The 12,603-nt window shown below is 40.0% G+C and overlaps 1 protein-coding gene across 1 annotated transcript in view; it reads left to right on the top strand.

Annotated features, from left to right (window-relative positions):
- Positions 1–11,006: 11,006 nt before the first annotated feature.
- UMODL1 (uromodulin-like 1) overlaps positions 11,007–12,603 on the top strand; it is a gene marked incomplete at its 3' end in the record, with an annotated part of 46,186 nt that continues 44,589 nt past the window's right edge. Inside the window, exon 1 of the mRNA XM_009875072.1 lies at positions 11,007–11,082. Within this exon, the coding sequence (XP_009873374.1) occupies positions 11,007–11,082 (76 nt within the window). The remainder of the gene's footprint in view (positions 11,083–12,603) is intronic.

The following is a 12,603-nucleotide window of genomic DNA, read 5'->3' as shown; positions in this document are numbered from 1 at the left end:
TAAAACCTAGGCAAAACTTTGCATTGTGTCACTAACGGATGGCCTAAAAATAATAAATTCAGGGAATTCTGTCAAGATGTAGCAATCATTTCCTGTTGCCTGGCAATGTCACTGGCACTGAATACAAAACTAGGAGATTATTTTATGATGCTGAGCAGAAAAATTTGTTTACAGTTTTCCACTGTGATTCCCCCAGGAGGAAGAGCCCATGGGTCATACAGAGAGGGCAAACGTTAATGCCACCTTCTATTAATCTTGGCAAATTTACGACCAAGTTTCTTTTCCTCTTTCTGTATTTCCATAAATATTTACTGAAATACACCCTTATGTTTACTCAAGCTCATCCCACTTATTTTCAGCTGGAGTTAGCCTGGACTTAATATATAAATAGCTTATTATAGCATAATTTATTTTTTAGTTTATTTTTAAGTACTCTTTTTTTTTTCATTTTCACATGGCATGCAAAATCATTTTCCTTTTCTTCAAGGAGTACTAAGAATTTTTCTAATGTACCTCCAGATGATATTTTATTACCCATACAGTATGCATTATTTGGTTCAAAGGGAACCTTATACACTCAGAATGTCCTATGCTGATGGAAGAATGTACAAATCCTAATTTTATAGTATATTTCAGGCAGGTAAGTTGATGCATACTCACCTGAACAACAGTATTTATCATTACTTGTATGAGTGGGATATTTTTGTGACTGAATTCAGCCCCCGATAAAAATGACAAGCTGAATGTCTTTGTTCTCCTGGAGTATACTGATAAAAGGAGGAGAAAAACCTTCATGGTTTCTTGAGCTGGGGTAAGTATTTCCTGTGACCTGGGATACACCCAGTATGTGCCTTCAATCTGCATTTTTTGGGGAATACATTAACACTGGAAATAGTATCAGATGAACTGACTCCATGAAGAAGGTCATGAAATAAATCATGCTGAGCCAGTCTGATGACAGCCGCAGTGGACCTATTACACATTTAGAAAATAAATGCATGCTAAAATCAACATTTCAAATAGTTTGTGTTGCTTCTTGGTGTTGGTATTTTAACATTTGGTCAATCCCTTTGATAACAGTAACTCCCCAAATCTCCTTTTATGGTAAATTCTATTAGAGTGGATCCTGCTGTTGATGGGAGAGCTAATCAAAATTAGGCTTCGCTAGCGATGAGCTCAACTGAGTGAGTGAGATTTTGTTCTTGTTTTTCTTCTGTTTACATGGTAACTGTCTCTTTCCTTTTCCCATGCAAATAAATATCATGCAGCATAGCTGAGATGTGCTGCCTTTTATTTGCCAAAATAAGTTGCTAATAATTGAATCACTTGAACACTGAAATTTAGAGGCAAGAGTTTTCAGTTGAAAAATGCTACAGGATGAACTTTGTGGAAGGTCAAAACCACCCTGTCACACCTACCTCCTAAAAATAATGAATTCTTCTGTTCCTGTAGGAAAGGTGATGAAATTGTCTAAAACACCAAATTTCACTGTTTGAATCAGAGCTTTTTGCACAATCTCAAAGGTTTTAAACATAACTTCAGCAGCAGCTTCTTTTCGTAGTACAGGAAAATAGTTTGGATGTGAAACTCATCCTAAGTCCATCAAATAATTTTTGAAGAGATCAGATTTTGAACTGATCCTTAAACACTCAAAACCAAAATACATTCTATTTGTTTTCATAGCAGCTAATTGCAAAACGTGATTTAGCTTGCATGCAGAGAGCTGGAAAGAATAAACAAGTTAATAAGGTGCTGTGGGATTTGCCTTTATCGTGCGCATGTAAAGACTTGTTAAGGACAGAGGCTTAAACTAAATTGATAGATAAAAGCTTCTAGAGGGTGTTTACAACATCCAGCTCAAGTATCTGTTGTGCAGGGAATCCTTTCCCTCCTTGCTGATTGCACGCAGTTGCTGGAGCTGGCAATGCAAGCCACTGTTTCTATTTCTTTTTTTTTCTCCTTTGTCTCATCTACCTGTGCCAGAACTGGTCCTTCCTTGTCACGATTGCTTTCTGCATAAATTGTGATGTTTAAAGAGTGTAATAATCATGGTTGAAAAATGTGTTTTGTAAGATCAAGTTTCAAGAAGCCAATGTAGTTCTGTCACTTTTGATTTAAACAGTAGCAGTGTTGAATCAAATAGAATTTCTCCTGCAATGGTTGTGTCTTTGCGCATATGTGTATATACAGTTACGTAAGTATGCATGTGCCTGTATTTATGTGTTTACAGATAAATGTGCATATGTTTGCATGTGAATATAAACATATATGTATATAAAAAGAAAGGTATGCAATGGCAAAGGCAGGATAAGAAGAATAACTTAGCAAAACATTCACCTGCATTTACTATTCAGACTGATAGAAATGTAAAAGTGGAAAGACAGAAGAGGACCTAAAAGTAAATTAGATTAAAAAGATCTTTCTGCTTGGATAACCATTAGTGCTGTTTGTAGAAAGGCAGAAAATTTTTTCATAACTGGACATTGAGTTACGTGTATAACCCTTACCCTTTTGGGAAAACAGTCCTCCAAAATTTATTTCTAGACAACTCTAGATTGAAAATCAGCCTGTTTGGTTAGGTATTAGGTAGTTGCATAATGTAGGCATGTGATTCTTCAAAATTCAGATGTCTTTTTTAAGAAGAGAGGCTAGATTTCCCTTTTTTTTTTATTTGGCGCAGGAAGATACAGGAAAGGGAATACCAGTATTGCTGGAATTTGCCTTTGCCTCCTCTTGATCATGTCTCCTTTGGGGGGTGTTTCAGCAGTATCTTAAATGCAAAAGTTTTATGACTATTCTTCCCTAACTCTGCCCCAAGGACCAAAGAATTACACAGAGCCCTTTTTTCCAGGTTTACATCACCCTTCTGCTAAATGAAACTCCAAGTAATTTGCTTGAGTTTTTGGCTGCTTTCTGTCACTCATTGCAGCTCTTCAGAGTGCAAAATTGCCTCAGCCACACCATTTTTGGCATGGAGCTACTGCTTTAGTTGTGAACTACATGATAAACACCTTCTTACTGGACCCTTGTTCTCATGAAGATATATTTGTTGCCATGAGGATGCTTTCTTGTCCTTCCACAGGATGAGGCTTCCAGCTTGCTGCTAAGGAAATACACTCGCTACATCCTGGAAGAAGCATCAAATTCCAACAAGTAAGGGCCTACCCACCTGCTGCTGTTTGTAAGCCCTTGGGGCTCATCACATGAGCTTTTTCAATGCCTAAAGTTGTGTTCAGTGTTTTTGTCCCTCTTGATTCTGGAAGTGCAAGGCCTATCAAACCTATCAAAATCTTTCGCAGTCAGGGAATGACTTTGCACATCAATGTTTTTTTCCTATTATGTGCATGATTGCTTAGAATCAAGGGCATATAAGCAAAGCATTCATCTGCTGTTGTCATCAGCTAAGCTTTTGCTTTCTTAAATCCATTGCAGCTAAGGCATAGAAGTATTGTAGACTGTGCTAAAGCCTTTTCTGACTTTGCTGGTGGGCCCTGGTCCATCCATCCCGTCAGATCTCTGAGAAGAAAAGAACAATGAACTAAATGAAAATGTGCTAGATGCAATCCAGTTTCATTTGCCTACCACTTTTTAAGAAGGGCACGCACATTTCTCTTACCTCTCATTAAACTGATGCAACTGATGCATGTAATTATATCAGCAGTACTACCATCTGGGGGAGACAGACAAACCCTTGACTCCCACCTTTCAATAAGAATTTGAGGCATTAGATTAATCTGTGAGTTCTGTCTTTCATGTAGGACAATATTCAGTAGTTTTTAGAATGATAGAAATTAATTGCAAAGATGAAGAGTGATGGGATGTGCATGCTGATATTTATATTTGGCATTTGAATGATAAATGAATGTTAATCATGATAACAATCATGTTCTCATCATCCTTCAGTGGTAGTTACTATCTATTATTATATCTATAAACTGAAGGCCCTATCATTTTCAGCAGCAAATATATAAATATATAAAAATACTCTCTGTCCCAGAGCACTTGCAATACAAATGTCACGAAGGACGGGATTTTGTACCTCCTTAACCAAAGCCAGATGTTTGATTTCAAGGAGAAAATTAAAATCTATTTTCACTAGGGAATTTTTCTCATGCAGAAGGTCAGCATGGGAGAAAGCACGCAGGAAGTTTCCCTACTGGCATTTGTGCTAATTAAGGGCGCAGAACAGATTCAGTAAATAACTCACTGTTTTCACAAGCCAATAAACATTTTGAAAAACATCTCCTTTTGAGCTTTAGATTTTAACTCTCAATATCTGGCAAAATGTGATTAAATGTGATTATTTTTTCTTTAGTTAGATAGAGTGAGATAATTTTAGTTGGGATTTTTGTGATCTGAAAACTGGAATGAGAGAAAAGTCAAGAAAATTATTTTCCTCTTATTTTACAGTGCATGACTGCATATTTCTTTTCACCTGAGAATGCCAAAACCTGGTGTGAAGTCTTTTTGCACTCCAAATGTTGAACCTCCTTGCCAAGTATCTCTCTTTTTTCCTGGTTAGGTTTGCAAAGAAGGTGATTGATTGTGTCTTTTTATGGATTACCAAGACAGTGATGCAATATAATTTTGATTCCAAACCAAACATTTGCATTGGTACTTTCTCTGTCAGCAGTAGGGTATCATAGAGAAACTGCCAATGTTTGTGTCAGCAGTTGATGCTGTTAGGAGATGGGAATGATTTTCTCTTCCCGAGTACCTGGAGAAGCAGACGGTGCTATCTAACTGAGGCAGGGGCTGAATGTAGGAGCGGGTGTAGAAAGAGCAGCAGATTTCCTGGCATCAGAAGTGGAAATATTAGTGCTGAGAAGCTCTGCTGAGACAAAGTGTGGTTCTTCGGCAGTATAATGTAAACCTGATGCTCTGAGGATGGGGGCTTCCTTGTGGCTGCACAGTCCTGCAAAGTCCCCCTTGCGAGAAACCTGTGGGCTTAAACACGAGACTTGCATTCTTCCATTACTTAATGGAACTGGTGGAATAAATCCTGCTAGCATGCTGGAAAACACTGCAAGCTGGAGCTTTGCTCCCATCTATGTAAAAGCAAGAGCTTGAACTCAACGGATGCATCAGATGACAGAAGACACTCTGTGGGTGAAACCATGGCAAATGTATGCGTGTCAAAATGCAGAGTCAGAACAGGATGTAAATAGTCTCCTACTGAGTAATTCAGAGAGTGGTTTAGCCCTGTAGTGCCTCCTGGGCAAGTCTGAATATTTTTTCCGACTTGGCTTGGTTCTGCCAGACACCTGGTGCAGGGGTTCTTACAAGTAGTTTGTAATCTTTATTTGGGGGAAGGGTATGAGCAAGGGTGTGGAAAATCCAGAAATCCTTTGATTTTAATCACGCTGATGATTTAGTATCAACCTCAAAACAGAAATAGTTTTAAAACAACAGTTACGCTTGATAGCAGGCCAGGATTTTCTTTGAAAAAAAAATGAGAAGGAAAAAGAAAAGCATTTTCTCGGAGCAAGATCTCTGAAACTACTAGTAAATTTTCTGTTTGTTCAGATTCCCTCAGAGATACAGATTTGGGTTCATAGCTTGTCTGGTCATTATATTTTGGCATTTGTTTTTTCTTTCAGCCCACCATTCACCTTACCCCAAACTTCCACTCTATATTAGTTTTAATCATTTGGTGTTTTAGTCATTCAGTGTTTTTTTCTGTCCACTTGAAAGCTCCCTGCGGCCTTTGTACTTTGTAATCCAGTGTTTGTCTGTGTCCGCCACAATTACAGGTATTAACAAGGAGAAAAAAAGAAAAAACCAGACCTCCCCAAAACAACTTACTGCATTCTTTCTTGTAAACAAATCCATTCAAGTGTTTGTACCTTCTAACCAGGTTAAAATGTGCTGGTGTTTTGCAGACTTTGCCTGAAGTCCTTACTCAGTCCTCACACAGCAGGAGTGGGGTGCAACCACTCGCCTTGTCTATGCAGCAAGTTCCCTTAGTCCAGTGCTTCTGTTTTGAAAGGCTCCTCTTCCTTCATGAGCTTCTCTGCATTTATTGAGCTGGCTCAGAAGCACTTAGAAATGATTTTTCTTTAGGTCCTTCAAAGTGAGAAGCTTCCTACAAGCATTTAAATCTAACTCATCAATAAAAGATCTCACACAAATTAGGAAAATTTTTCTGGAGTTTGGACTACTGGTTAGCTTCTGCAACAGTTTAGAAAAAATTCTCTTCAGAAATGTGTACTTGAGTCTGTGTGTATATCTTTGTATCTGTTAGCTCGATGTAAGGGCCAAATCTTGTGTTGACGTACAGTGAAAAGCAAATTGTATGTTTTGGTAGTTTTATTTTGTGTTTCAAATCTGCTTATCAGAGGCAGGTTTTGCATGTATGTGCAAGAGATGGATTACCAAGGGGAGTTGCCAGCTGCATGCACAGTCCTGTGTCCTTCCCATCTGTATCCTGTCTGTGTGTCGGAAGGATTTAGGATGGATAAGAAATAGGAAACCATCCTTCTTCCAAGAGAAGCAGCACGTGCCTTCAGCCAAAAAAGTGGGTCACAGGCAGTGGCACTGGCACAAATCCATGAAGCCTGGTGCATCCATTGGCTGGTGGCTGGTGTTTGCAAGACATTGCCATCCTTGAGCCTTGGGGCATCAGGTCAGCAAGGAAGCTTGAGACCAGTGTCGGTGCTATGTTCCCGGCCTTTTGCTTCAAGGAGCTGGTGATGCAGCCAGTGACATGGAGCGAGGAGGGGCTTCAGCCCCATCACCAAGTGCTGATACAGGCCAGGCACTCTTGGCTGAATACGACCTTCAGGTGGGCTTGGCTCTTGTACCCCACAGGGGAGGAGGTGGGATGCTGAGCAGGAAACCCTCTGACTTCTCTTCAAAGTAAGCTTTCATAGCAAAGGGCAGTATCCACCTCACAGACTGCTTTCTTTCAAAAATGCTTGGGTTTAGAGTTAAAACCAAGAACTATGCTATGAAATGACTTAGATGGGATTTACTAATCTGCAGCACTGCTGAATCAAGTATGAGGTGTGATCAACAATCTCATCTGGTACCTGACTTGGTGTTGGGAAAGGGACCATGCCATCAAAGCACCAGAGCAAACAAGTGCTTCTCTGTGCTGAGATTGCACAACCGGCTCTCAGTCAGAGGAGCAAGGCCAGGCAGAGGTTCAGCATGACCTCCGCCTGACTCATATTTTTTCCTTCTGTTACCAGTAAGAACTTTTTCCTCATGAGTCACTTTAAAACAGTTTGTGTGTGTGTGTGTGTGTGTGTTCAGGGAAAAAACAAAACCCAAAGATTTTCCTGAGGAACAGTTTGTTGGTGAGACAGAACAAATCACTGAATACAGTCAGGGACTGTTCTGCCTGCACAGCTGAGATAATTAACTCTTAGGGCTTTATGTGAATGATTTTTTAACTGTCATTTGTGTATGTCTTTATTCATCTATAAATGCATTTTTCTCTGAAACGCATCAGCAAAATAAGCAAGTGTTATTATCCCACTTCTTGGATATATATCTGAAGCTCAGGGAAAAAAGAACCTCTTCCAAAAATTGCTACTTTAGCTGTTGTCCATTCTAACACAGATTTAACATATGCTGGCAAACCCAATGTTTTTTCTGTTCCACTTCTTTCTCAGTTAACTTAAGCAAAAGCATATTTACAGTATTGTAGCCATGGCTTTCACGAGGTCTGAAATAATGGGCTTTCTGATGCACCCATGACTTCATTGTGGTGGCAGATTTGACCGGTGTGACTTGCTTGTGGCTGTACAAGAGGTTTCTGGCAGGCAAGTCAAGTCCCTGGAATTGCAGACTTGTATTTTAACTCTGAGAGATGAGTAGTTCTTGAGAAGTCCAGTTCTCTGTAGGGAGTAACCATTAAGGTGTCCATTATAAGTACTGATTTTAAGAAGCTGGAATAAACTGGTATCCTAATGACAGGAGTGATTTATTTTGTTTCATCTTTAATGCAAAAAGGTTACTTCTGCATAAGTCAGCCTGTCCCTCTTTAATACCTTTGGGCCTTGCTGACCAATTTAAGCCAGTTTTGACACATCACCCTCAGGTTCAAAGGCCATTTAGTTTCTACAGGCTTTGCAAAGATCAGGAGTGAAGAAAAGAAAAAACCCTTAGCAGTGCCTCACTAAGGGAAAAACTGGTTTGAGCTCAGCCCTTACTAAACATAGGATGTCACAGTAGGAGCAGTTTTTAAGACTGCCCTGATGGTAACACAAAATTCACTGGGAGTCACAGGCCCTAGGGAATGCAACCATGGGGCAAAAATCAGATGGAATCACGTCTCATCTGAACTTCTCATCACCTTCTTTCACAACTAGCACTATGGTTTTGCCTTTGAGTTCCTGACCTGATCAGTTTATTTCCAGTGTGAGATCTTCAGGGCTGGTAGCACCTCCATCCATTTCCACAATCTGCTGTGGCCATAGCCTGAGCTTTCTCACACTGATAGGCTGTAATCAGATTGAACTGGTGGCAATCTGGAAGAGTTATCTTGGAGAAATGTCCCTCTTGTAGTGAGGGGCCCAGAACTGGACTCAGTACTCAAGGTGGGGCCTCACCAAAGCCCAGTACAGAGGCACGATCACCTCCCTGCTCCTGCTGACAACACCATTGCTGATCCAGGCCAGCATGCCATTGGCCTTCTTGGCCACCTGGGCACACTGCTGGCTCATGCTCAGCTGGCCGTCCATCAACACCCCCAGGTCCCTCTCTGCCTGGCAACTCTCCAGATACTCCTCCCCAAGCCTGTAGCGCTACTGGGGGTTGTTGTGGCCAAAGTGCAGGACCCGGCATTTGGCCTTATTGAAACTCATGGAATTGGCCTTGGCCCAGCGATCCAGCCTATCTAGATCCCTCTGTAGAGTCTCCCTACCCTCAAGCAGATCAACACTTCTGTCCAGCTTGGCGTTGTCTGCAAACTTACTAAGGGTGCACTCTGTTCCCTCATCCAGATCATTGATGAAAATATTAAACAGGAGTGGCCCCAGTGCTGAGCCTTGAAGGACACCACTCGTGACTGGCCGCCACTGAATTTAACTCCATTGACCACAACATTTCTTGTTTAGATTTAATACTCCCTGACTTTGCTCACGGTTTTGTTTGAAAAGGGAGTTCTGCATTTTCTATATTTTTAGGAACCATTTCATTCACTACTGCAACTCAATTGCCTCGCCCTGAACAAAAGCGTGCTACAGCTGCTGTGGCAAGACAGAGCTGTAAATGTGCAAAGTTTTATCCATGTTTTTTAACAGTCCTGAAAACAAGCACGTATGCTTAAGTCCTTTGGAACAGGGATGTTAGTCCTTCACTGCAATTTGGAGGATCATACTTCACTCACAGAAGTTGCCAGCAGTGAGGATGATGACATTTGTTTTATAGCTGACTCTGGAAAGCAGCAGCTGTTTTAAGACATATGGCAACCCTATCCAGCAGTTTAGGATTGTGAGTGAAAAACCCAAGATGCAGTCCAATTCGCATGCCAGTCTAATATGGCCTATATTTGAATTTAGCCAGGATATTCATGTCTCACTGAAGGTGTCACGTAATTTGTAAAGGCTAAAGATCTTTTTTGTGAGTGGTAGTCAAAATTTTCAATCAAGATATTTTTTCCAGAAAATTTAGATTGCTCAAGAAAAAGAATATGTCATTAAAAGGAATATTTCTATTTACAAATTGAATTTCACTGGCTCAAGTATTTTTTTTTTTGAAAAAAAAATGTTTTTATTAGTAGGATTTTTAAGTCAGACACCATGCTCTGTACAGCATAGAGCCACACTCTCCCTGTGCTGACAGGAGATGTAAATGGATACAGCCTGACGAGACATCCTGATGCCTGCAGGAGAAGGGATGCTAAGGTATACATTCTCCTTAGACATAGCAGAAATGTTTCCAAACCAAAATATATTTTGAGTTTTGGCCTTTTTAAGTTGAAATATTCTCCACTGCCCATTCTCTCATTTTCTGCAAAAACAGATTTCGACTTGAGTCTGGACAAGCATGAATTTTCCTTTTTTCCTTTTTTTTTGTTTTCCCCCCTTGTGAGTACCCAACGGTGTTTTACAGAAGAGATATTAATGATATTCTGAAATGGACAAATGAGAGAGCTTGTGGTTCCAGCTCCCTTACATCTAATTCCTTCATCCACATGAAATTGTCTAAAGTAGTGTAATGTGTATTCGAGTGCTGGTTCTGAACATACTGCCTCAGCCTCAAGATCTATAGTTGTAATTTTCCATACTTCAGTGTCAGCTCCTCATAAAGCATCGTGTTGGGTTTACTTCTTTTCTTTGCAAGAGCCAAGTGATACTCTGTTGTAAAGTTGTAGGCTCATCTATCTTGGGAACATGCCTTCATGATTAACACAAGGAAAAGAAAGGGATTTTCGTTTCTCAAATCTCCTGATTCATGCCCTGCCTAATAAGGTTGTTTGCCTAGCATTGCTTTGGTTTATATGATGCTGAAATTGCAATGAAATAAGGAGCACAACGAGAACAGACAGTGAAACAGCTTAAATTCAGGAAAAAAAACATTGACATAGACATTTTCTTTTAGTTTTTTTTTAATGTATAGAATTAAAAACTTACAAAATAGTATCCCCTGAAGTGTGGACAGAAATGAAATTTAACATACAAATACTTGACATATACTGGAGGTATGTAAATCTCGCTCCTAGCTCTCAGGTATGAGAGGGAGTAAATGCTCGGAAGGGAAAACATGGACTAAACCAGCAATTTTAAAATGTTTTTTCTCAAAGTCAAGCTGATGGGGAGTCAAGCTGAGCAGGCAGAAGAGGCAGGTTCCTTGGGGAGAGTGTGAAGGAGAGAGAACTGGCAAAATTCCCACCGGAGCCTCTTTGTTTCTGTTGCCAGTAGTTATCACCTACCTGCAATAGGTAAAAAAACAAAGCACCTTTTCCCCTCATCCAAAAGCCTACATGTAAGGGCGATCAAGCTTTACCACCTTGGAAACAAAGCGATAGGAAGGGCTTATCCAGGATGGGCAATAGGATGGACGGGATCACTCTTATTTCTCTTCTCATCCTCTGGGCAGCCACACAGCAAGGAAGGGGAAATGAAATTACAGGTGAGTGATGCAAACCTGGTCAGAGGACCATGGCTGTTATGTAGGACAGCTTAGCTTGGATGCGAGATATTTCCTTATTTAAAATAAACTGGCCAAGGTGGCCACTCTTGGGAGACCTGTCAATGTTACAGCAATGATTTAAGCATACTCAGTTGATGATTAAACAATCTAGCCAAGCCAAAATACAACTTTGTCTCCAGTTCTTCATACCCAGGTGAAAGGCTTGTCGTTTCCTTTGTGCCAGAAATGAATGAGTAGGATTGCTCCTTTGAGTTCAGTAATGTGCAAATTTTTGTGAAAATTCTCTTTAAAATAAACTTTTGGAGGAAATTATGTAGTAATGTACCTGGAAAAATTCCTGGAGATGCATAAAAAGAAGCTGTAGAAGGCATGTTTAACTTGCATCTATAGTATGGACTGTAGTTTGGGAAAATCTAACCCAGTTATAACTGCTAAATTAAATCCTAATTTGCTCTTAACTTCTAGTTTGATTTACTTAGATGAGAAAAGATCATGACGTTTGGCTGCTTTTTATTTTACATTTTTTTACTTCAGTCGTTTTGCAAGTCTCACTTAAAATCCAAACCATATTTCTTGAAGCCTTGGAGACTTTTCTGCTATTCTGTCAGAGTCACAGCTGAAAAAGAGGTTTCTACAGATTGGTGGTCAGCAGAACCCCTATTCTAGTACTATTTGAAGTCAATGTTGTTGGCTTTAAAAAGAATCTGGAATACCCAGAAAAGTCAACCTCTTAATCCATTTTTCTTCATGTTTCATGCCTTCATCATTTAAAGCTGAACTTTATTCTGCGCTGCATGAACCTGTTCCAACAGATTACTTTTAAGGTTATGCCCAGATGTTTGTCTTTTGCTCTTGCAGTTCTCCGGTAAGAAAAGATTTTGCAGATCCCAGCTCACAGTGGCTTTTCTAGGACTTGAGCAGTGAGGTTTCCAGAATTGCAGCTAAGTCTGTGGCACAGATGCTATCAAGCATTTCTATTGCTGATTTTTTTATCATGCTCTCAGTTCTGATCTGGGTTTGACCTTGAGTTAGAAGCAGCCTGCACTTATGCAGACTATGCTTTCAGCCTTTCCTCTCAGTACTTGTTTCTATTAATAAAGTATTTGCTTTAATTGTTTCAGGTCTTGCTTAACATAATAAAATTTATACTTACCCTGACAGTGCTGAAAGCTGGTGGTTGCTAAGATAAAAACCTGAAGTCCAGAGACGATAGGTGTAATATAGCCCTGCTAATGACAGATGACTGCCTTCTCCTGCTTTGCAATTGACTTTAGCTTTGTGTTGCTGGAAACAGCAGCCAGTGTGTTTTAATTCCATTTGACAATGTCATAAACCCATAGATTGGGGTAATAAGAACACAAAGCCAATTTGCTAAAGAGCCTGAATTGATCTAAGCCACATTGCTCAGTTGGAAACTGCTCTCAGCAAATTATTGAACTCTGTGAGTGTCAAAGCTTTTTTTAAACTGCATGGAAGTGATGGATGTTTGTAAGGTTGGTG

This window comes from Apaloderma vittatum, unplaced genomic scaffold (genome assembly GCF_000703405.1).
Source record: "Apaloderma vittatum isolate BGI_N311 unplaced genomic scaffold, ASM70340v1 scaffold5738, whole genome shotgun sequence".
Classification (NCBI taxonomy): Eukaryota; Metazoa; Chordata; class Aves; order Trogoniformes; family Trogonidae; genus Apaloderma; species Apaloderma vittatum.
The sequence above is the reverse complement of the archived record's forward strand: the minus strand, read 5'-3'. Positions and strand labels throughout refer to the sequence as shown.